At 43.4% G+C, this 25766-nt stretch overlaps 2 protein-coding genes across 4 annotated transcripts in view; one reads left to right on the plus strand and one right to left on the minus strand.

Annotated features, from left to right (window-relative positions):
• The window catches only part of PPP4R3B (protein phosphatase 4 regulatory subunit 3B), a 30468-nt gene extending 26531 nt beyond the window's left edge, over positions 1-3937 (plus strand). For both annotated transcript variants that reach the window (XM_081903892.1, XM_081903893.1), the window contains exon 16: positions 1493-3937. In XM_081903892.1, coding sequence (XP_081760018.1) covers positions 1493-1588 — 96 coding nt within the window. In that variant the 3' untranslated portion in view covers positions 1589-3937. The remainder of the gene's footprint in view (positions 1-1492) is intronic.
• CFAP36 (cilia and flagella associated protein 36) lies at positions 3895-25654 on the minus strand. Of its 2 annotated transcripts, XR_014166252.1 has the most exons (11): positions 25371-25654; positions 20523-20587; positions 18955-19056; positions 17348-17462; positions 12354-12441; positions 12058-12109; positions 9989-10097; positions 8999-9129; positions 6199-6363; positions 4580-4753; positions 3895-4017 (listed from the first exon to the last, which is right to left on the minus strand). XR_014166252.1 is itself a non-coding variant. In XM_081904315.1 (10 exons), the coding sequence occupies exons 1-10, from the start codon at positions 25483-25485 to the stop codon at positions 4667-4669; spliced, it is 1029 nt and encodes a 342-aa protein (XP_081760441.1). In that variant the 5' UTR covers positions 25486-25654; the 3' UTR covers positions 3895-4666. The 2 variants fall into 2 exon arrangements, 1 of the variants encoding a protein (XP_081760441.1); XM_081904315.1 differs by having other exon boundaries at positions 3895-4753.
• Positions 25655-25766: the final 112 nt, after the last annotated feature.

Below are 25766 nucleotides of genomic sequence, written 5' to 3' on the forward strand. Positions count from 1 at the left end.
AAGACTCACTTTTTCCCTCCTAAAAAGTAAGGGGAAATGTGTGTGCGTCTTATGGAGCGAATGCAGGCTGCGCAGCTATCCCAGAAGCCAGAACAGCAAGAGGGATCTCTGCTTTCACTGCGTAGTGATCCCTCTTGTTGTTCTGGCTTCTGAGATTCAGAATTTTTTTCCCCCTTGTTTTCCTCCTTCAAAAACTAGGTGCGTCTTATGGTCTGGTGCGTCTTATAGAGCGAAAAATACATACCTGCCAGGTAAAGCTGGTGGGAGTGTGACAAGTCTCTTACAGCACAGCATTGTTTTGGTCTGCAGTTCACTACAGCTTGACCCTGGCAGGAGTATAAATGTGACAAAACTTTGCTGATTAGGATGGGCATTTTGTTGAGAGCTGACATTGGGATTCATGCGCCTGTAGCTCTTTAGTGTGTGGGTGGTACTTTTAATACTGCTTTTGAATGTTAATCAGTTGAAATGTCTGGTAGTCAGCCAGGGTAATACATTTAAAATACAGTATTAATCCAGTGACAGAATTATCCATGTCATGTTAAGGAACTCCAGTGGCATTTTTAGGGCTCAGATTGTTCCATAGAGGCCACAGAAATTCCGGCTTGTGTCAAAAATATATGAAAATCTGCTGGAAACCACAGGAGGGGGGAGTGTGCTTGCAGAAGCCAGATGCTGTGGAAAATGGGATGCGGGACTAGATGGTCCCACAGGGCTCTTCATATGCACTTAAATGGATCATTTCCACTAGTTTGAATGTCTTGACCAGGGACTGCATCTCATAATGCTGTTTTCCAGGTTACGTGGGACATTTGAGCAGCCAGCCCAATGGCTTTTGTTTGCAGGGCTTAATGCTTAGTTGAACTCTTCCTGCTTCGGGCACGCTTTGAGCACAGCAGATCTGAATTGCAAGAGGCATCAGTTTATCCTTTTGCTGTTTAATAATGTTTTCTGATTATTACTCATGACAATCGGTGGCTGCATCTGCAGTCAGGCTCTATAACACATGAAAAGAGCCGAAGGTCCATGTAGCTTAGCCTCTTGTTTACCACAGTAGTCCGTCAGATACTGCCAAAAAGCCAAATGCAGCAGTAGTTCTTCCATCCGGTTGTGAGAGAGTCATCATCTCAGCATGGAGATGCCATTTAACTATCATAGTTAATAGCCATTGATAAGGTCTCATCTTGCAGCAGCATATTCCATAAGATAGAAACATACCATTGTTGTCTTTAAGGACTTTCCCCCTCTCTGCATGCGGAGTAATGCCTAATCCTCACTCTCCGAAATTATGGCAGATATATACATCGGGTATGCATGTCTTCATATCAAATGTAATCTTTGCTCTTGTCGGAGCCAGTGGCTACATCAGGCAACCCCAAGTGATGCTCTTAGTTTTCCCTGCATATGCTGGCAGCTAGTGGGGGAGTCATTTTGCAACAAGATTGTTCTCAAGAGTTCTTTTCAATATGAACCTTTTCTTTGCCTTCAACAGGGAAGTTTAGTCGGCCTTGTGGATTATCCAGATGATGAGGAAGAAGATGAAGAGGAGGAAACATCCCCAAGGAAAAGACCTCGTCTTGGCTCTTAAGAATACCGAAACAAACTCTAATTGAGGGTGCTCAAATGCTGTGACTGAACTAAATAGTCTGACAGAAAGCTTTCTCCCTGGAAAATACACGAGAATGCAAGGAGTAGCAAAAGAAACTCGACTAGAAGGGTTTAGTTCTGAGAACACCAGGCTTCCAAAGAACCTAATCTCTTTCTAGTCAGCGAGTCTGCCATTCGGGCTGTTAAAAATTAAACTGAAATGGTGGGTTACTAATCAGCTCCTGGATGACAGGTTGCCAGCAAAAAGAACATCTCGGGCTCTGTGAGGGGATGGGACAAGTAACTTTTTTGATATTGCAGGGTTTCCCCAAGCTAGAAGAAAATTGTAAGGCTTCAGTTGCAAACCTAGTAACATGACTTTGTAATGGTGCTGTCCATTGTGGGTTTTTTTAAGCAGTTGCCTCTTTTAAATGATTCTCTTTCCATAAAAAAAAAGAATTCAAAAGTTGGGGACCACTACTTGCACAGTCAGCCAAAACACAGAGGGTATCATCACCCTGCTACGTAGTGCATGTTGAGTGGCAAATTGGTTTCTTCCCCCTCCCCCCCATCTCTAGTTTTTTGGGAGGAAAAAAGAAGCTTGGTTCAAGATTGAAGATGACTACAAGGGGCTGTTCAGGAAGGCTGGTACCCAAGGCTCATCAGCTTACAGTAAAATATATAGAAAACATCAATAAGCCCTAGTGCTTGGAAGCAGCATCTGAGTTGCAACTACCAGTAGCATCTTACGGGAAGCCAGGCCGAATGGAGTTGCTCCCTGCTAGCTTCAGCATTTTTTCCCCTTGAGAAATCTGCATTTCACATTTGCAAGAGTAAAAGAAAGAGTACTGTGAAATGCCAGAAGCTTTGGGGGCATAGTCATTTTTAACCAAGAATGATTGGGAGGTGGAGTCAACGCGCAGCACCTTGAACCTGGGAGTGGGGGGATAGTAGAAAGGCTGCTTCTTAACACATTCCATGTATTTAAGCAAATTTCAAAAAAAAAAAGTACATTAGGTAAATTGATTGAGGCAACCATTTTGAGACCTTTTTTTATTTTGAGAGCAAGTGAACTGTAAATATTTTAATGTTAGTTTGGCCATATATGATCTGAGATCATGCAGAAGAAAGAATTCCCCAAACTACAAATTGCATTAAGAGTGATAATGAACTTATGAAACCAGCAGCAATTCACCATATAGATCACTCTTGCAATGTGTTAGGGTCCATTTCTCCTGGAACAGTTACTGACACAGTTTCCCTGTTTTGGAGATTTTGTAGTTAATTTTAATTTTAGCTATTGTTTGCAAAAGATGGGCTGACTGTGTAGATATGAAGTATAGTTTTTCCATGAAACAGAAGTTTATTTTGTATTGAAAAAAGAAAACCACTGTACTTGTTTTACACCATTTGTATACATGTGGTGATATTAATGCTGAACTGTAAAATTCAGGAATTAAAATGTGACCCTGTAATTCCATAATTATTGGTTTTGTTTGGTTTGTTGTAAATGGTAAGTTAATTCAGATTTTGAAATGTTGCCTTTTTAGAGGATTTTAATGAGATAGTTATTTGTACAAATTAATCATTATATGCCACCAAACCAAATCTAGCGGGGGGAAATGAATGTTCCCAGATTTGATTTGGTGTGTTGCAATGACTGACAGTTAATATGGCCTGAAGGACATATCTCTGCCATCTGGGGGCTCCAGGCAACTAAAAATAGGGGCTTCCTTCTCACTTCAGCTGAAGACTCCTTTGTTTGAAGGGAAGTGGGTGGCAAAACATTTGGGCTGGTTCAGCAGTGTTACTATGTAGGTTTGATATGCTCACTTTGTATTCCTGGCAAGTCTCTCTCTTCTTCTCCCCCTGCCCTCAAACCCGCTAACAATTTTCTTCTTAAGCTCTATATGAGGTGGGGACATCTGGCCTGTCTCCAAGCTTTCATTGAAAAAGGACCCAACGCATTTGGTCTCTCATCTTCCATCCATTTTCAAAGACTGTTGAGAGCTTTAAGAACACATGCAGGCCCTGCCCCACGAGTCACTTCTATAGCAACAATCAGTTTTTTTATTAATAGTTTAATGACATGGAAAGTTAGGAGCGTTTGAATATTGGCTGACAAATACTGCGTAAGATGAAGCTCCTCCCTTTCAAGTTACACAGTCTGCCTCAGGTGCTTTCTTCCCACCTTCCTTCCTGCTTGTTATGGTGGGTTTCTTTTTGCCACAGGACAGCCCACATTTCAAATGCCTGGGGCCCTTCAACTGATTTTTTTCAAAGAAAAAGATTACATCTGCCAACATGTCTCAGTTAAATACTATTTTAATAAAAAGTTACATGAAATGTGGATGAGCTGTGTTTCTTACTGTGTTGGAAATTTGTAGACGGTAGCCTTCTGGTGCCGGAAGCGCTGGGAGAGTGATTGTTCTGAATAAAGCACAAATAATATTGAATGGGTTCACTTAAAATATATGAAAATATATTAGCTTACTCTGTTTCTTCAGCCTGCTTCAAACATTACACAGCATATTTATATGTAGGCAAATTTACAATGTGCCTACTTCTGCCCTGTAATTTGCAAGGTTGCCAAACCTCCGTCTCACAAGACAATCTTGTGAGAAGGAAGGAACACTTGGAGCTCTATACAGTTGATTTTAAACTTCCTGTTGATTTAAAACTTGACACTTCTACATTCATCTGTATATAAAATCAAAACAAGTTTAAACACTTTAATGTCAGTCTACCAATGTACTTTTGACAAAAGAACCGACAAATATTAAACCAAGCAAAAGAGTTACAGTGTTCACATTCAGCAATACGTATTGGAATCGTAAGAATCTAAACTGCTGGATGCTTAAGACTTTGGAATGACCAAGCCTACCTTAAAAAAAAAAGTAAAATAAATCATTACTTTTATCTAATTTAAGTCTATTTAAAAAAAAACAAGAAAAAGTTAATGTTTAATATAGAAAATCAAATTAATGCATACAATGTTTGTGAGCAAAGAATTCAGTTCATGGTTAAATATACTAAACAGTCATTCTTGTCCCCAACTCCTAGAAGCAGCTTCTCTGAACTATCGCTTATTAATAACTTCTTCTTTAAGTTTTGCTGCAAGGATTCTTTTCTTTAACAACCTTTGCTCCTCTTCTTCTGTCATTCCCTAAAAATAAAAATGTGAAATTTTAAACTGCAATATCCTTTGCTAAGTTACACAGTACTATGCATTTCTATATAGACATACTTCCAGTTTAATGTAACTTTGTCTTGGTTAAAGTGTGCATAAGATTTTAGCCCATCAAGTATGGAAGAATAATTTTGCATAGAACATTGTAGGTTCGGCAGTTTGTAAGGCAAACATGTTACGGAGCTCTTTTCGGTGTGACATTTAAGAGAGAAACCTGCACTCCTGACCAACGCAGAGACCTGGACATCCATGCTGGGGGCTGAGTCTAGGAGCACACCCAAACTGACCCTGTATCTTCTGAATAGCTATTCACGGTTCTGCCTTCTGACTGACCAAGAGCACGTCTCTCTTGCCTAGATTAAGTTTCAATGTGTTCACCTTCATCCAGCCTGTTACTGAGGACAGACATAGGCTTAGATCCTTGGATGTTGGTGGAAAAAAATGCCTGGGTGTCATCAGCATACTGTTGACACATAACCCCAGAACGCCCTACAGCCTCTCCCAATGTTTTCAAGTAAATGTTAAACAGCATGTGGGACGGAAGAGAACCCTGAGGGACCCCCAAGGCATCAAACAGGAGTCCCCTTCAACCACATTCTGGATTTGGCTCTCCAGAAAGGAGCAAGAGTCCATGTAAAACAGTGCCTCCAAGTCCCATTCCAGCAAGGCAGCCCAGATGGATGCCATGGTCAACGGTATCAAAAGCCGCTGAGAGCTCCAGTAGAACAAACAGGGACACATGCCATATGTGGAATAGTACTGCCCCAGCTAATAGTTGTCATCAGGATTGCTGCAAGAATGTGAAGCGGTCTGAACACGTGAACGTTATCTCGCTTCCCAGTTTACAATACAGTCCTGAGCATGTCTACTCTAAAGTAAGTCTCACTAAGTTCGATAGGGCTTACTCTAAAGTAACTGCATAGAGGAGTGTAGCATAGTTAATGACACTTTTATAGGCAAATTAAAAGTTCATGCTATTACATGTGTGCATGTGTTGGGCTATTCACACACACAGGTGTGAATCAGCTCACTGACCTTAGAGTGTACACTCTAGATCTAGTGGCACATTAAATAGAAGCAAGTGGTCCAGCTCTTTTATCCTTTTCGTGCATCAACTCTGTACTATGCAAGTATTACTGTAAGGATGTTTAGCATGTCTGTTTACCATCGTTGCTTTCTTAGCTCCCATTTCAACTCTCTTAGGAATTGTGGAAACAGGCTTGTGGTTGCATATCCTTAACTAGATGAGGAACTAAGCACAGACCTACTTTGAATACTGAGCAGTTGTGCTAGGATGCAGCCCTGCCCTCAGCCTACCCCACGACTGAACAGTGCTATTCAAAGCATCAGTTTGGAACTGCACATAGCCCTGCATTTCTCCAATGCAGACTGGCTGGTTAGAACATTCTCTCCTCTTTTACCTCCTTAGAAGGTAACAGCTCTTCTTTCTGCTCTGTACTTTGTGGTGGTGGTGGCGGCGGCATATTAGTTTTGGACTCCTTCTTCAAAGCCATCAATGCATCTCGTTTCTGCTTTAGATAGTCTTCACGCTCCCTGAGCTCTTGTGCTCCAAGTTCTGATAGTTTCTGGTAAGTAGAATTTAAAAAGGCAGACTTATTGCATAGTTTCTGTAATGTATTTTTATCCAATTAGAGATTTGTGAATGAAAGAATGCAAGCTTTGTTTTTTAAAGAGTGTTAGATTAATTGTTAAAACATATATAGTCCCAACAAAATGGAAAAACAAAAGAGATGAAGGACAAGCATGTTTGTTTACAATGTACCGTATTTTTCACTCTATAAGACGCACTTTTTTCCTCCTAAAAAGGGGGAGTGTGTGTGCGTCTTATAGAGCGAATGCAGGCTGCGCAGCTATCCCAGAAGCCAGAACAGCGAGAGGGATTGCTGCGCAGCGATCCCTCTTGCTGTTCTGGCTTCAGCGAAAGCAACACAAAGCCTCTTCAGGGCACCGGAGGAACGCTCCCCCTGCCCTGAAGAGGCATTCCATGGCTATCCCAAAAGCCAGAACAGCAAGAGGGATTGCTGCGCATCAATCCCTCTTGCTGTTCTGGCTTCTGGTATTCAGAGTATTTTTTTTCTTGTTTTCCTCCTCCAAAAACTAGGTGCGTCTTATGGTCTGGTGCGTTTTATAGAGCAAAAAATACGGTATTTATTACAAGTAATAATTTGATGCTACCCCGCTTCAAAAAAAGGATTCCGCCAGGGGCCTTGAACTTTAATTGCTGCTGTGTTTTGGTAGCCTTTAAGCAAGTAGAAAGGGAGGTCTGGAGCCAGCCACAGGCAGAAAGAGAACATCAAGCACTCTGGATTGATTTCGTCTAAGCTAGAGAAGAATTGATGCAGGTGGCACTGTGGGTTAAACCACAGGGCCTAGGGCTTGCCGATCAGAAGGTCAGCGGTTCAAATCCCTGTGACGGGGTGAGCTCCCGTTGCTCGGTCCCTGCTGCTGCCAACCTAGCAGTTCAAAAGCACAAAGTGCAAGTAGATAAATAGGTACCGCACCGGTGGGAAGGTAAACGGTGTTTCCGTGCGCTACTCTGGGGTTCACCAGAAGCAGCTAAGTCATGCTGGCCACATGACCCAGAAGCTGTACGCCAGCTCCCTCAGCCAATAAAGCGAGATGAGCACCGCAACCCCAGAGTCGTCCACAACTGGACCTAATGGTAAGGGGTCCCTTTACCTTAGAGAAGAATTCAGGGAGCAGGTACCATTCGTTTTCTAATGTGGAACATTGCTAAGAACTATGGTAGCATCACTAGTGACATGCAAGCCACAATATTTTTTGCAGTGAGTGTACACGTTCATCGGTTTTGCACATTATGCAGAGCAGACTAAGGCTTGCTACCAGGTGTACAATCAACTGGGAGTCACAGTTGGTCCTTGCTGCCTGATAAGTGTACCTGATGAGTAAGCATGCTTGACACACTTACACTTTACATGTGTAATGTACACCTAAAAAGACAAAGTAGTACTTTCTTTTCTAAATTCTCCAAGGCATATAAAGGCTCACCTGGAAGGGGTTTCATAATGAGCTTCTTTCAAATTAATACAAGAGGGAAAATGTATATACCAAAGTTGTTCCCTAATCTAGTCTGATACATTGGCAGATCTTTAGTCAGAATATACTACTAAAGATAATATATGTGAAAGGAGAAGGAAGACTGCAGGATATATTACATTTTCAAGACCTTCTGCAAAGATGCCATAAACACAGGAATGCATGGCTGTTGGACTCAGATTTCCAGAAGTGACATTCTCTTTTAATAAAAAAGATATAAAACTGACATATGAACAACAGATGCCTTCTTAATTCAACTCAGCTGAACTGTTTAACTATGTCTGCCCTATCCTGCCACGTGACCAACAACAGACCACATCATCAACGCTCTTCTTACTCTCTTAAAAAGAGAATGAACAATGAAATTTAAATTCAATCTCTGAGCACATTTATTCTAAATCTAGTTACAACTACATATTTTTTCCTACAAACTTTAAGGTCAGTTTGTAGCATGTGCCCTTTTAAAAGTGTTGGGGGAGACAGTGTCTCATTAACATTTATGCTGACACATACCTTGTTGTGTATGGAATTGTGTTTCATAATAAATCAAATTTCCTTAGAATGTCTGAATACTGCTGAAGTGTGCTGAAAGTCAAATATCTATATCTAAAAAACTAAAATCCTCCTCCTCCATAGAAGTCTATAGTTATCCATCCTACTCATTCCTTGTGATTGTGCTATTCATTTTTGCTTTGTACACAGAGTTCCTTTTCCTTCTCGTATTCTACTGACTTCCTGGTATCTGGCTTCTCCCATTAGCACATTTAAACTCCTGACAAAACTCAACATTTCATTCTGACATTCTAACTGATTTTGCTTATTGATTCCACTCTCCTTACCTTCCTAAGATTGTAACTCTGGAAAGATATTTTTCTTGTTCTCATTTTATATATGGCACCTAGTTCTTGTGATGTTCAGTAAATGATATTCCAATGGTTCAAGCCAGCATTCCTCAACAGGGTGCCCCCCCCCCAGATGATTTGAACTACATCTCCCATCATGCCTGAACACCAAGGTGGGGAACCCTGGATCACACTTTCTAAATATTTATACACAACTATACCATACAAAAAGTAATCCAAAATGACATACTAGCTACTAAATAATATTAGTTATCTTAAATGAAGTGAGCATTCAGCTTACACGTCCTTCAGTCCCCACTTGCTTTGCTACACATTCAGAGCCATTCCCTATGGTTTTCTTCCGACTCTCTTCCTTCAGTTTGGCGGAGGGCAGTTCCCGGGTAGGTAAGTGTTTGTGTTTTGCCTCTCGACCTAAATTTACATTGAAAGGAACTAATCCATCATACGTTCATCATACTAATACAAATCAAAGGTAAGGGATCTTGGTACCTTGATGGAGTTTAACCAAAGAGCAAGAATTTTAAAAACAATTCTTCATTTCCTAAAGGCTTCCCAAATACTAATATTTTATGGATTGTATTCCAACTAAGTCCACTACATTAAATGAGGCTACTCTAATTTAACCATTTGCATTAACTTCACTAGGTCTTCTGAGCAGAAAGAACACACAAAATAAACACTGTGAAGTGCTTTACCCATCAAAAACAAAATACCAGGTTTTATTCAGTGTTCACGGTGTTTTTCATCTCCTTCAGTTCTGAATCTTTGAGGTCTGTTCTCTGGTTTATTACATCAAGTGGGGCTGAGCCTTAACAGGAAAGCAGGAGCAAGGTCTTCTGTTGAGACTTAGACATTTCCTGTCTGAGCTGCAGGGAGAGCTGCATGGCCTGCTAGAAGACCTCTTGACATCCATGAAGCAATACCATTTACAGTAAGAATAACTGTTTCTTCTCCCCATCCCAATTTCCTCTGGAGCATGTCAGGTGCTATTGCTCTTGGGATGAACTGACAGCTGGGTTTTGCTCATGCTTAGAGTCTGAACAATTGCTATACCAGGTTTCCAAAGAGCCTCTGCTTTTCATTTTTCAAACATACAACACAAAGTTCAACTGAAGCATCAAAATTCTTCCCTCCCAGCATTCCCATTTAAATGTCAATTCCCATTTATAATATTTTATGACCACCCAATCCAAAGTCCTGAGTGGTTCACACCACGTTATGCTGTATATTTTTTCATCTCTGTATTTTAGATACCTGCAGATAATCATACCTGATAAATGTTTTGTAGTATGGTCAGCAGGCTCTTTAGTTCCTGCACTTTCACTCAGATGTCCTGGAGATTTGTGTGCACCATCAGATGATCTCTGTTTCTCATGTGACTATATATTTAGGGGGGGGGGAGAGATAATAGAACAGTATCAAGTAATGCACTCAAGACACTAAAAACAAGTACAGCCAAAGCCACATATAGCTTTTCGCAGTCTTAGAGCTACTAAAACATGGTTTTTGACAAATGCTATACTCTCACAAAATTATGCTTTCACAAATTAATTAGGTAAGTGTGCTTGATCTCATTTAAAACATGGGAAGTTCTGCTATGGCTATACTTTAACCCTTATGATCTTCTCCACTCATGTATGGGAAATGGATGGCAGCTAACAGATTGAGGTTGAATCTTGACAAGACAGAAGTACTGTTTTGGGGGGACAGGGGGTGAGTGGGTGTGGGGGATTCCCTGGTCCTGAATGGGGTAACTGTGCCCCTGAAGGACCAGGTGCGCAGCCTGGGAGTCATTCTGGACTCACAGCTGTCCATGGAGGTCAGGTTAATTCTGTGTCCAGGGCAGCTATTTACCAGCTCCATCTGGTATGCAGGCTGAAACCCTACCTGCCCGCAGACTGTCTCGCCAGAGTGGTGCGTGCTCTAGTTATCTCTCGCTTGGACTACTGCAATGTGCTCTACGTGGGGCTACCTTTGAAGATGACCCGGAAACTACAACTAATCCAGAATGCGGCAGCTAGACTGGTGACTGGGAGCGGCCACTGAGACCATATAACACTGGTCTTGAAAGACCTACACTGACTCCCAGTACGTTTCCGAGCACAATTCAAAGTGTTGGTGTTGACCTTTAAAGCCCTAAACGGCCTCGGTCCAGTATACCTGAAGGAGCGTCTCCACCCCCATCGTTCTGCCCAGACACTGAGGTCCAGTGCCGAGGGCCTTCTGGCGGTTCCCTCACTGCAAGAAGCCAAGTTACAAGGAACCAGGCAGAGGGCCTTCTCAGTAGTGGCACCCGCCCTGTGGAACGCCCTCCCACCAGATGTCAAAGAAAAAAATAACTACCAAACTTTTAGAAGACGTCTGAAGGCAGCCCTGTTTAGGGAAGCTTTTAATGTTTAATAGGTTATTATATTTTAGTGTTTTGTTGGAAGCCGCCCAGAGAGGCTGGGGTAACCCAGCCATATGGGCGGGGTATACATAATAAATTATTATTAAATTATTATTATTATAAGCTTCTCGCTTCAGTCTCCCCAGTCACACATATCCAAAAGACCTCTCAGAGAGTGAGGGCCCCCCTAGAAGCCACCACATAAGGCACTATTGCTGCTGTTAAGACAAAATAACTGCCACTTCCTCTGTGCTTAAGAACTGATTTCTGGGAGGGGGCGCTCATATTCATGCATAGGTATTGCTGGCATATAAGCACCAGGAACATGCTAAGAAATATGAATGGAGAAAACAGCAACCTCTAAAGCACATTCAAAGTGAGGCACATACAAGACAGGCATTAATTCTATTCCAGATAAACACCCTTGAATGAGACACTAACTTTCCCAACCAATAGGACAAGGCTGTTCTCATGGCTCTTAATAGACATCCTGACAAATTGATCTCAGAATGCTGCGTGTCTTCCATATGGAATCTCTCTCCCCACCCAGATGTTGTCTACCTTCATTAGGGCCTGTAGATGATTAGTTAATATTTTCTTCCACTGCAGCACCATCTATCACCTACTTTGTGATTCATTAAAAATAGCCTTTACTTCAGAATATTTTCTCACACCATCATCAGTCAGCTTCCTGAACGATTTGCTCAGTAGCGTGATAAAGGGACACTCATCATATCCATGTCATCAAGTTCACAAGAGAAAAAAGGGAAAGGAAATGAGAGTTGCAAAGAAAGCATATGTAACAGGGATATGCTGGTAATTTTATTAAGCCACCAAAGCCTGATGAGAAGCACATGTATTTGATGGAAGGCTGGATTTATAGAGCTGTAATTAAATAATAACATCACTACATTCACAGAGTAGATTAATTCAATTGAACTTCGGCATACCTCATTAGTTCTTTTCCTTTCTTGCTCCAGATCATATTCTTCCTTTGACTTTCTGCAAAACAGAATGAGGGAACACACATTTCAACAGTTCAGTTATTTATCTGCTCACTCACAATGCAGGAACAACGAGCAGCCTCTCCTGACAGTCAAAATGTGCCCAATTTGGGGGATCCCTCCTTTTCCCCTCAACCACTTGGGCCCCAGCCCATGAAATTCAGGAGGTTCTCCCAACTCTCAGAATAGGCACTTGGGAGGCACAATTTGTTAGAGAAACAAAACAAAAAGGGTCTTTTTACCTGAGTACCTCCCTTAATATTTTCATTTCCTCTTCTTCAATTTCAGTATATGCGTCAGACCCATCCGTCAAACAATCAGGTAGCACACCTGTTTAAAAAAGAAACAAAGAAAGAGGAGTCAAAGGAGGATGACATTCAGTTTTCCACAGATGAAGTACAAGCTGTTATCTGATTGTCAAAATGTGCACAGAAACTTGAACTTTTAGAAGTGATCATTTTTAGGTGATTTCCACTGGAATTATCTCCATATGTGTAAAATAAAAAAGACATTTGTTACAGAAACCTTGGAAGATTATTAAAGAAAGAGAGAGATTGGAAACTCAAGCATCTGTAGCAACATCTTGAACTCTGTTTGAATCCCACATAACAAACCTAACAGACAATTTTACAGTTGGATTAAAAGAAATATGAAACAGATCACAGAAAAAGGCATTTTAATTAATAGATATTGCTTCATACAAATTCAGTCAAGTAAGAGAACTATCCATCATTTAAGTCCTTCCCTGCCCCTCTTTTTCAAATGACTGAAAGCCCAGCTCCTTCAAGAATGGAGGAGAAAGGGAATTATGTACAGTAGATGCTTTTCAACGATCCCAAGCTGTCCTGTGGGATAACCTCTGGGGAAATCGATCTCTGGGCTAGACCGAAGGAGCCGTAGCTCAGACAGCTTTACGATCCGCATCAATCACTTACAGCGGGTCCGGCACGCTTCCTCCAGAGCTGCGCAACAACTCCCAAGGAGCCCTGCTGTCTTCTCTCAGTCACGGCTTTTTAGCAGAGTAGAAACACGCAGCGTGTAAAGCAGCCTTACTTCTCCAAGCAAGCATACATAGACAGGTGTGCCTATATACAGCTCTTTATTAAAACATTACAGCATCAAAGGTCCGTCACTGCAGGCAGCCATTGCTGCAAACATGTCTCCCTCTCAGATACACAGAGGGAAGTGAAAGTACAGGGAAAAACTCCTCCTTCTTAGCTTCTGAAAGCTTCTGTCTCCGCCCAGCTTCTGTAAGCTGACGTTAGCAGGTGACACACACCAGGGAATTTAACCAGTTAAGTTCTGAACTATAACACCCCCCCTTGTGTCCCTGCGTGATACCTGTGCAACATCTTCAGTAACACCTTGTGAGATCAATCCCTTCCCCAATGCCTTGTGCCCTCCCTTGGCATACCTGTTTGGCATTTGTGGAATCACCTCACAACTCTCAGAATCGCACTGTGCGAAACTTACCCACGCACCTGTGGCCTGATACCTCTCTGGTGGGATACCTTTCGTTGTGCGACTGGACCTCCTAGGCACAAACTCAGGTGTTCCCCCTGACTCACTTTGATTGGCAGGTGTATCCTCTGCATCATGGAACTCACCCTCTGACTTAAAGCGTCCTCGAATCCTCTCCATTACACTCACAGGAGAACTAGGCTGACTCTTGGGCTGTCTCTTAACAACTTGTGGAGATGCCACATCCTGCTCTTGACCCTGGTCAGTGACCTGGTCGTCATCAGCAGCCTCAGCCCCTTCTTCCTCTGCCTCATCAGAACTGTCTTCTGGGTCAGAGAGACAATCTGAGAGAACATCACGCCTGACAGGAGTCTTTGACCTTACACCCTCCTCTAAGAACTCAGCGTGTTTACTGATCAGCACCTTACTCTGATCACCTGATGGGTAAGCAAAACGCCATGCACGGGCATCTGGCTCATACCCACAGAAGATCATTTTCTGGACTTTGGCTCCATCTGGCCCTTGCAAAGCCTTAGGCAAAGCGACAAGCGCAGGAGTCCCAAAAGTCCGCAGAAAGTGAACCTGGGGTTTGCGGCCATTCAACAGAGAAAACGGTGTGTCACCTACCAGTGAGTTATAGACACGATTCCAGGTGAATGACACAGCCCTAGTAGCCTCCAACCAAAACTCAGGAGGCAACCTGGCTTCTTTCAGCATCACCTGTGCAGCCTTGACCAGAGCTCCACTCCTCAGCTCTGCCCCCCCCCCTTGCTGGGGTGAATTAACTGTGTGGCGTATCCCTCTCTTCTGCAAGAACTTCTGCAACGCAGAACCAGTGTACTCAGCATTTCTGTCACTGATGATCTCTTGAACCCTGGTGGAGAACCTCTGTTCCACCCCCTCAATCCAGCTCTTGATCAGCTGTGCTGCATCCTCCCTGGATTTGAGACCATGAGCCCAGGAACTTTGCGAGAAATTATCCAAAAAAGTTAGGAGAAACCTGGCCCCCCCTAGACTTGGTTCCTTGACAGGACCGGCCAAATCTATGTGTACCAGCTCAAAAGGTTTAGTGGCCACACGTTCCACCTTTGGGTAACTGCACCCTCTCACCTTTGCCTGCTTGCAAGTGTCACAATCAATGGCACTTCCACAATTTTGAATCCTACACCCCGTGGCAACCTCGGGCAGAGTCTGCAAGTCCTCTACCGACCCATGAATTGTTCTCTGATGCCATACGCATGCACATGTAACATGATGAGCGGGAATTGTAGCACGTTGGTTGGGAACTGTAGCACGCAACGCTTGTGCTTTCTCAACCTTCCCCTCACCTCCAAGAGACGTTTTAAGAATGAAAAGATCATTCTGTCCCTTCCGCACTTTGGCCAGTAACCTCCCCTCTTTGGAGATTGTGCAGACATCATTTTCAAAACAAACTTTGAACCCCTTACTTAACAAATAAGGCACAGATAGCAAACAGTGATGAACGTCCGGAACAACACAAAAATCCACCGTCTCCTGTAAAATAGAAAGAAAGACATTAGCACATTTGTGAACTCTAGTTTTCTGTCCATTCGCGAACTTAATAGTTCGCCCCTTCGGAACTGCTGTGCAATTCCACCTCTCGACTGCAGGGGTCTCTGGAACCATGTTGCGGTTAGCTGCAGAGTCTATAACAAAGCTGACGGAATTTTCCACTTGGCCGTCGTCAAACACTGCCATACTCGCAGAAACTTGATAAGACTCTTCTCCCTGCTGTTTACTACGGCCACCTGCACGCCTGCCTGGCTGGCCAGGCCTGTTGCCATGGAAACCCGCCTGATTCCCATGGGAAAAGTCCTTCACAACATCCTGCATCGGCTCTCTGCTCCGGTGGGGGCAACTGCCACGCCGACGTTGAACTCCAGTGGAAAAACACTGCCCGGGGCTCCTCCCAGCTGGCCTGGCCTTCCTCCTTCTGGAACGGTGCCTTCCACCAGTCTGGCCCCCCCTGAAGCTCCTCTCTGCTTCAGCACAAAGCGAAAGTTGTTTAAACTTGCCTTTGGAACTCTTCGCCCCCCCGATCTGCTCACTAGCGCTCCTAGAGGCTAAGACATCGGGAACAGGGCCTGCCAGTCCAGCTTCTCCAGGACTCAGTCCATCACACAGACGTGTACGTGTAGAAGCATTACAACAGCTCCCCAACACTGTCCCAGCCCCCATTGGGCTTTCTGGGCATCCTTCAGCCCCCCCAGGGCTTCCTCCAGGGCTTTGGCCTTTCGCTGACGCCTCACACAAGCCCTTCAGCAAATTCCAGGCAGCCCACGCTGTCGTTACGCCCTCCAAATGAGGCCTCAGTGATGCATCAACGCATGCTCTGAGCATCTCTAGCTCTTGCAGCCTCTGGCTCTCTTCAGCCAACACAGCCCCACAGCTTGCATCTCCTGCTCCAGCTGCTGGCCGGCCAAGGGGTGATGATTTTGGCTCCCATTGACTTGCTTCCCAGAGCCCTTCGACCAAGAACCATCCCCTTATTTGTCTGGACCACGTTGCCCAACTCTTTAGAGTGAGCATTTCCAGCGGTATATTCTGGCATTTGGCCATCTTCTCCCGTTTTCCCGTGGGGCCCCTCAAGCTGTACTTACTCAGAACTCAGTACCAGCTGGGCGTCCAAAGCAGCCGTCTCTCTTGGCTCTTGCTTCCGTGGAAAAACGATTTCTAGCTGCGTCTCAGCTTCCAGCTATTTCTCAGCTTTTTAGCTGCTTTTTAGCTCAGTCTCTGCAGCCACCATTGCCTCTCCGAAAGCAGGCAATCATTCATTCTTGCTCTCCAGCACCCACGCTGACTTCAAAGCGTTCCCGGAGCTCACACCGACTGCTTTACGAGCGTTGTCTGACCCCATAACCTCTGGGGAAATCGATCTCTGGGCTAGACCGAAGGAGCCGTAGCTCAGACAGCTTTACGATCCGCATCAATCACTTACAGCGGGTCCGGCACGCTTCCTCCAGAGCTGCGCAACAACTCCCAAGGAGCCCTGCTGTCTTCTCTCAGTCACGGCTTTTTAGCAGAGTAGAAACACGCAGCGTGTAAAGCAGCCTTACTTCTCCAAGCAAGCATACATAGACAGGTGTGCCTATATACAGCTCTTTATTAAAACATTACAGCATCAAAGGTCCGTCACTGCAGGCAGCCATTGCTGCAAACATGTCTCCCTCTCAGATACACAGAGGGAAGTGAAAGTACAGGGAAAAACTCCTCCTTCTTAGCTTCTGAAAGCTTCTGTCTCCGCCCAGCTTCTGTAAGCTGACGTTAGCAGGTGACACACACCAGGGAATTTAACCAGTTAAGTTCTGAACTATAACATAACCAAGGTACAAATAACTTGGAAAAAGCAGAGTATGTAATTCAGCTCCCCTCTCATTTTGGGCTGCTCATTTGAGCGTTGACTGCAGCAACAGGAAGGAGGAGAACAAGAAAAACCCAGAAAGAGCTCACCTTCTGCCCAGTCTAGCCTATCTTCTTCCTCTGTTTATCTTCCTGCCTTCACTTTCCCTTCTCTGCTCTCATTGCCTTTTCAAAATATTTTTTCTTTCCGCCCTCTTAGCCTTCAGTATCTTGCCCCTTTAATGCTATTCTTTCAACTCCCTCGCTGTTGTGTCTCATGCCGCTTTTGACCACTTGCCCATGCCTCATTGAGCCCGCTGAAGCTCCCTGCCTCAGAAAAACCTGAAGCCACCCCTGGTCTCAGCAAATGAAGAGATGAAATGGGAAGACAAGTTTCTCATTGGCCGCTACTCACCATTTCTTTCCTGAATTATTCTTATGGCTTGCAGTTGCATTTCAATATTTTTCTGGACCATCATCTCTTTAAACAACCTGAAATCTTCAGCTGCCAATACTGGCTGCAAGATGGCCTGCGTGAGAAAAGATGTTTTATAATAATAATAATAATAATAATAATAATAATAATAATAATAATAATGTATTATTTATACCCCGCTCATTTGTTTAAATCTTACAGTGCAAACAAATTTGCAATCTGATCAATTTTTTTAAACAGGCTCAAGTCCCACATTACTGCAATGGTATAAATTTAGGGAGGAAAGTTCTGAAAAAGTTATTGTACCACCACCTACACGGCTTTATAGCTTTCCTCCTATACCACCTTAAAGGTAAAGGGACCCCTGACCATTAGGTCCAGTCGTGACCGACTCTGGGGTTGCGGCGCTCATCTCGCTTTATTGGCCGAGGGAGCCGGCGTACAGCTTCCAGGTCATGTGGCCAGCATGACTAAGCAGCTTCTGGCGAACCAGAGCAGCACACGGAAATGCTGTTTACCTTCCCAATGGAGCAGTACCTATTTATCTACTTGCACTTTGATGTGCTTTCGAACTGCTAGGTTGGCAGGAGCAGGGACTGAACAACGGGAGCTCACCCCGTCGCAGGGATTTGAACCGCCAACCTTCTGATCGGCAAGTCCTAGGCTCAGTGGTTTAACCCACAGCGCCACCTGTGTCCCTTACGTAGGAGTAAATCCCACAGAATCGATGAAAGTTACTTCTGATAAGATATTAAAACAGGACTGCATTGTCCTTTACCCAAGTATTCCTACAAATCAAGACTATATATAATATTGGAATACAGGAAATCATCTAGTCTCTCTCATGGGAAGGTGTGCAAATATCTGTTTCCAGGAGGTTACAATAATGAACATTTATATCAGAACTAGGGAATCTCTGGCCCTCCAAGCCTCTCTATTTAGCCTCCCTCCAACTGGCAGCCTGAGGCACAGCCATAGCTTGCTCTTCCTGCATCAATACTTACTGTATGTGCTCATATGTGCCTGCAGAAACACTTAGTGTTTGCAATTGTCCTGGATAGTAAGAAGTATTTTTAATTAGTATATTATTTAATTGTGCTGCATGTTAATATCAACATAATATGCAGCACTGAGAGTACATCCTGAGTAAGCAGGTAGTGCAGCTACAAAACCAGAAACTGGCAATAACACACCAGCACCCCTTGCACCTGATCCTATGTGCTTTTTCACCACTGCCGGGGAACCAAACTACAGATAACTTGCTAAGACACTTTCATCGTTAGTATTCCACTAGTTCACTTTTTTCTCAGCTTCTGGATGAAAGTTGAGTGACAAGGGCTGCAGTCTTAAACATACTGTTAAACATGAGTTCTGTTACCTTCAATGATCATTCTTTTTAGCCCATTGACTTTTAATTTGTGAGGTTTTATATATACAATGTGTGCATTCTGTTAAACTGAAATATCATTGTGTGTGTTTGACACAGGAGGGTTTTTTTAAAAAAAATACAAATGAAAATATATACAAAGGGAACACAATCACATATCTTCAGGACTGTTTTTTAATTTTGCTAAAAGAAAATTTACCTGTGAGGTACGAGTCTTGGCAAGAGGAGACATACAAGCTTCCTGGAATTTGTCTTCATTGATTCCAACTTCTTTAAGGTAACTGTCTAACAGCTTTTCAACCTGCAAAAAATGGATGGCGGAAAAGATTATTCCACAATTCTCTATAGCCTTGAACCTTACCCCCTTCCTTTAAACTGGGATATAAATATTTATTTATTTATAACAAATAATGTAAGTCATTGTACATAAGTTAGCTTACTGCGTTTGCTGCTGCCAAGTTTCCCTATTTCTCTTAAATTATATAGCAGCATATATGTGCATGATGTTTTACAAAATACAGGAGTACATTCCTGGAATTTGAGATTTGCAATCAATAAAGGGAAAACAACACTGGAACAGGAGAGAAAGGAAAGTGGAAGGAATTAGGGAAATAATATGTGATGATTTCAGTTGCACTTGCTTAGGCTTAGCTACAATACAGAATAGGAACTATGGGGGTTGTGCCCAAAGGTTTAATGAAAAAGTGGGTTTTGAGGAGGAATCTGAATGAAGAGATATGGAAATGCAGAGGCGGCAGTTCAAGGCCTAGGGATCAATAATGCAGAAATAATGGAGGCCTTTGGAGAATACCCAGACAGTTAAGGGGTGGTGGTGCTGTATAAGCCATCATAGGCAGTATGTATTGGGATGTAAGTGGAGAGAAGGAGGACAAGGCCAAAAAAGTACTCAGGTGGATAGTTATCACTGTGCATTACTAAGACACTATGGATGCTTCCAGATGAGGACTTAATATCACAAACAGGCTGTTCATATCATGGTTTATGTCTGCGTAATTGGCTTACTAGTTTTCCCACATTCCATTTTTTCAGTTACAGACATTAGTTGCTCTCAGCCATTTGCCACCCACTAGTGAGCTTGGCAGAATGATCTCTTGTGCTCTTTTTCTTGTTGCTCCCCTCTGTAACTCCTCTCCAGCCCTCCACTACTTTTTTCCAGTTTAGGTACATATGCAAGGACAACTGCTGCTAATATTCTTGCTGTGATGGGAACACAACAAATATAAATAATTCTAAGTGGTCTGAAACAGCAGAACTTGGATGTGCCAGATTATGACATAATTCAAGACAAAGTAGAACAGGAGCTCACTCCTAAAATCTTATTTTCAGACTCTATCACAGGAGCAATGAGCCATAGTTTTAATCTTTAGAAAGAAAAGAATGGCTATAGAAATGATTGACTGAATGGGATGAAAGCAGGAAAAAAGATGCAGGCAATTGCTTTTGATTGCGGTCATATAACCACAGCAATATCAAGTTCTGGCTATAAAGGCTCAGCACAAAATAAAAGGATACAGTTTCTTCAATCTAGAGCATCTGCAACAAACTAGGGCAATGATAACTAAGCACAATGCAAAGACTCAAAGATGGCAGAACAATAGCTCTTTTACATTAAACCATGACTCAGCTAATTTTCAAAAAATGTAATACTCATAGGAATATATAAGTTGCCAGAAGTGGTGCACAAACCATTCCTGTTTCAATAGCACATTTTTCTTAAAACGTGAAAATGAAACAACCACTACTCACCAGAGCTTTATATTCCTGATGAATCTCAGTGTAAGACAGCTTGCTTTCTTCTTCTTCATCAAAAACTAAGGAGATAAGTTTTACTTTTTTAAAAAATGTGAATTCTCAAAGAAAGTTTCCAAAATAATCTACAACTAGAAATCTTTTAAAATTACATTCGTAGTATAGTGAAATTTATCTAAATAAAAAATTAAGACCATTCATAACATTAGATGACCAATCCAACAGGCAATTGTGTCTCACTTCCAGATTTATCACATCCTCCATGACACATACACCCCTCTGCTTTCTTCTCTTCTACTGGCATATAACACCTATGCCCATTCAGCCCCTCAAGCTACTTTTTTTGCCTTACTTACACTAGTGGTATGTATTAACCACAAGATTCCCTTTGGGCCCAAGTTCAGCATTTCTAAACACATTCCAACTCAGTCCAAGGTGCTTCATGGGCTGCCAATTCAGCTCAGGCTCCACTTAGCCTTCCACATTCCCCACCTTTCCATTTGAGATTGGGATTTCTTTTTGAGGCCATAACTCCCCCCACCCCATTCCTTTATCAGACCTGGATGGAACTTGCAGGCATTCTCACCTCCTCCAAAAACCTGCCAAAACCAAAGGGTTTTGTGCTGGACACACTTGAAAGTTTGATATCTGTAACTTTTTTCTATTGCTGTGGAACTGAAATGTGTGGGCAAGGTTGCTCAATTCTGAGGGCACAAATCAGATTTCACATGAATAGCTGCAGTGGTTTTCCTGCAAGGGCAACTAGCACAGTTTTAGTGTAAGTAACAAGAGGAAATGCTTAATCTCCCCTGGTGTTTTGTGTCCAGATGTTCTGCAATCTGAGAGTAAGAAACCAACCAAATTGTGGACAGACAGGTCCAAAGGCTTTTGCCCTAGGTTTCTTTAAAATTGATTTTCAGGTGGGAAGAACTAGAAGAGATTTTATTTCCAAATACAATTATTCCTTCTGATTGCAAGCTTGACCTGTCAGTCAAAGTAGAACTTTCCCTCTTCCCACTCTGATGTTTGATCTCCCTCTTCCAATCCACCCTGGCATTATGGCAAGCTTAGAGACATCACTGTCGCTTTCAGCAAATGCTTGTCTACAACGTTTTTTGAATGTCTGGATTGCTTATGCATCACACAGCATTTCAGGGCACCCCACTTCAAATGATGCTACCTTGTACAGATCTTACTTTAAAACAAAATTTAAAAAATTCCTTCAGATACACAGTGTATCTGAAGAAGTGTGCATGCACACGAAAGCTCATACCAAGAACTAACTTAGTTGGTCTTTAAGGTGCTACTGGAAGGAATTTTTTTATTTTGTTTTGACTATGGCAGACCAACACGGCTACCTATCTGTAACTGAAATCCATAAGTCTACTCTTCTTTTCAGCAATCCTGGTAGGATCTTGATGCACAATTTGGAAAATCCCAAATCATAAATTTCACTCAAAATGTACCCAAAGAAACTAGAACACTGTTTCAAGCAGCAGGCCTAGGCAACAATATACTTCAGTTTAACAACACTTGATGTAAGATAGCTGTCAGGGGTTCAGGAGCAGAGACACAGGAGAGGGAGCAAATGGAGAGCGAGGAGGAGGAATCCGAGGGGGGAGTAGGCAGTGACAGTGGTCAGAGAGATTCCACGAGTCTCACCAGCGAATCGGAAGACTCACAGAAGGGAGCGCCCATGGCCAGGGCGAGGGGGGTGCCAAAGGGGAAGCTCCAGAAGGAAGGGGCCAGCGGGGACTCCTTGAGCAGCAGCTGGAAATCAGGACCAGCTTCCCCACCAGAGCACAGTAGGGGGGAGGAGTCCCAGGAATCAGGAACAGTGTTCTCGCCACCAGCGAGAGGAGATGAGTCAGGGTTGACCACGCCCACATCGGAGAGCGGGGGAACGGTCAGGAGGAAGGTTACCGGCTGGGCGCGCGCGCCAAGTTCAAATGTACAGGCGAGCGGCACAGCAGGTAGCCAGGATGGGGAGCCAGGTCCTAAAGCCCGCCGGAAGGAAGGGCAAGACTCAGGAGGGTCAGCGTCAGAAGAGTCCAGAAGGGAGGAAACCCCAGGGGGCAGAAGGACCCAGAGGAGGAAAGAACAGCGGAGGAGGTGGAGCCGGGCCAGGATCTTAAACTGGTGCGGAAGGGGTAGTGATTCAGAGGGGACTTCGCCGATCTGAAGTCAAGACGTAGGGCTGCACGCTCTGGGGTTTGAAATGGAAACTAAACTTCAATAAAGACTTTTGTACATTAAATCAACTGGGCGTTGGTCCTCTGTGAGCTGGGACCTGGAGGCAGTCCTGACAATAGCTGTCTGTACGGACAATAGAATAATACAGTACAGTAACAATATAATAATCTACAAAAAATCCAGAAGTGCTCTGATGAAAATTCAGCTAACTTCTCTGACACTCAGAATAAGCAAATCATTCCAAAAACAAAGTGGTTGTTAACAGAGACCTAACAAAGATTCAGTTTCATCTTGCCTGCAGGAAGGACATACAGTCATACCTTGGAAGTCAAACGGAATCCATTCCAGAAGTCTGTTTCACTTCCAAAACCAAATTGTGGCATCTGATTGGCTGCAAGAAACTCCTGCAGTGGACATTAGGGTTCCAAAAGAACATTCGCAAACCGGGAGCCAAAACATCCGAGTTCCAGGGCGTTTGAGATCCAAGGTACAACTGTACTTCAAATGTTATAACTAAGAAGTATTTTGTGGCAGTTCAAAATGTTTCCAGCTAACAAAAAAAAACCCCCAAAGAAGTAAATGCTTCCTTCTGTTCCCCATTGATCTTCAGTGAGCCATCTGCTAAACAGTTGTGAGGTTATAGAGCTCCCCTTTCCCCCCTAAGAATCCAACAACAAAAATAAGATGACTAACTAGCAATTTCTTCAAACTACTACAATATCTTTGCTTTAATATATGCTTTAAAACATATTGTTGTTGCACTTGCAAACCTCATTCATTTCAGAAGGGTGTGCACTAACTGCATGCTATATATTTGGAATCAGCTGCTCCCTACTGAACTTAGACAAGGCTGAAAACTTACTTTAAGAGGGCTTTCTCTGAAGTTTGATGTGGCTATTTCACACTGTATACACAATTTGTATATTTTGATGTATTTAAGATCTGCTTTTAAATTGCTATGCATATATTTATTGCTAATATATTATGTTTTCTGGCATACTCAACTTCAGAAACATTATTTGGGACGCAATTTAAACATTATAAAATAACTAAATTATCTATCAAATTGGAATCTCATTGTATGTAGGTGAGTGACCCCAATACAGGCTCAAGCTTAAACAATGTAGCTGCAGTATTTTTTTAATGGGGAGACCTTTCTGAAACTAAGAGCCAGCAACTCACAGTTTAACAAGTAAAGGATGAACAATCTTAAAAGCCTTTATTTTACAAAATAAATCAGCCCAATCCTGCTGTAGCCACGCATGCTTAAAAATGCCATGAACAGCTTCAGAACATGAATGGAAATGCCTACTCTACTGAAAGCAAGAAATGGCAGACATACATGCACATTCCAAACTCATGTTCTGTTAATACCCATACTCCTTGATCCAGCAAAGCAATAAACACATGGACAACCTGTTTACATATGCAGATATCTTAAACTGGATTTGTCCAAGTCTGTTTAAATTTGCTCTCCAAACAAAATACTTCAGGAAAATTTTAAAGGGTTGCATAAACACTTCTTTTAAATAAAAATAATAAAATCCTGGATTCCAAACATTCCCTTTCTTGCCCACTTCACAAAATTCACACCCTCTAGTCTAGCTAGTATCTGCCTCCAGCTTTTCTAGAAATGTTCGAACCAGAACAGAGTCAACAACAGTAAGCTATCTCCCACCAAAAGAATTAAGAGTCATAAAAGTATCTGCCTCAGCAAAATGCAATAGTGACTCAGTGCAAAAGCTATTAAAAACTGTAAGGTAAGTGGATAGAGAAGCTCAAAATGAAAAGGTTATGGGTGATTTGACAGCTCTGTAATTCTGATGTCATATAACCACCTTCATAGCAACTTCTCTGAATTCTGTGTGATTCTCTACTTAAGGGATTTTAGGACCTCCTACGCATACACCAGAAATCTACAAAATAACCAATATGTGCACAATCAAGTCCAAAATAAAGGTGCTCCCCCCTTTTTTTTACATCCCAACAGAAACGTCACTTGGGGTTTTTTGTTCCAACGGGTTTGACACGTGCACTTAATTTTGCTTTTGGAGGGGGTACAACCGCAAGCGTGCTACAACGATGGGAATTTTATTTTTACGTCTCAGCATATAGCCAATGGCCATCCCAATGGAGTATGAGCACGAATCACACAACTACAAGGCAAAAGACTGTTACCTGCATCAGGTCAGTACAAAATCTACAATGTCCAGAAATTAAAAGAAACACCCCTTCTGGTCAGCATCCCTAGGGGGTTTGGCACTTGCACTACCCGGAAAGGATTTCCCTTTTACGCGCTTTGAAGGGATTTCGTTTCTAAGCGCCCTTGCGAACTGAATCAGCCCCAAATAAACAATAATAACGACGATCATTCCCGCAGCCTCCCCTGGTCCCTAAGTGCCATTGGGCCTCTTTACATACATTTCTGAGGGAACGGGGGGGGGACACACACAAAAACAGGTTTTTTTAAAACCGGGGAGGGCGAAGACTGCAGGGAGATTCCCCTCAGGGGAGTGGGGGAGAAAGGTTGTGAGGGAAGGAGACGCTTATTCTTATTTCCTTATATCCCGCCTTTCCTCCTATATATTAATGGGAGGTGGTTCTCTACCCGCCCGCCCTCAGCCGCCGCCCCCCCCCCTGGTCGCTTCTCACCCTCGCACTTGTGCTCCACGAACTCCAGGATGGGGATAGACCAGGCGGGGCTGCGGAGGAAGCCGGCGATGCTGTCTACCACCCACTCCACCTCCGCCTCCCCCTCGGCCGCCATCTCATCTCCCCTCCCCTCTCTCCCTCACGAAACGCGGGTGCGCGCGCGCGCGGCCTTCGAGGGGAGGGCGGGAAAAGAAGGCGAAGGGGAAAAGGCGGGCTGAAAGAAAGAACCGCAAGGGCCTCACGCAAGGCGGCGGTTGGGCGGTGGGGGGGGGGCGTTCGGTTCCCGTCACTATGGCAACCGCCGTCACGGAACGGGCAGCGGGGAAGGAAGCGCGAGCGCACGTATTGTTACGCACGCGCGCGCGCGCCTGCGCTACCCCGCCCTCCTAAGGAGCG

This window comes from Podarcis melisellensis (assembly GCF_964234715.1).
Source record: "Podarcis melisellensis genome assembly, chromosome: 3".
Lineage (NCBI taxonomy): Eukaryota > Metazoa > Chordata > Lepidosauria > Squamata > Lacertidae > Podarcis > Podarcis melisellensis.

Coding starts and splice junctions, on each gene's coding strand:
- CFAP36 (XM_081904315.1), bottom strand. CDS start 25,485: ATGGCGGCCGAGGGGGAGGCGGAGGTGGAGTGGGTGGTAGACAGCATC. Junction 20,588..25,370: donor CGTGGAGCACAAGTGCGAGG/GTGAGAAGCGAC, acceptor TTATCTCCTTAG/TTTTTGATGAAGAAGAAGAA. Junction 17,463..18,954: donor CCAAGACTCGTACCTCACAG/GTAAATTTTCTT, acceptor TTTCTCACGCAG/GCCATCTTGCAGCCAGTATT.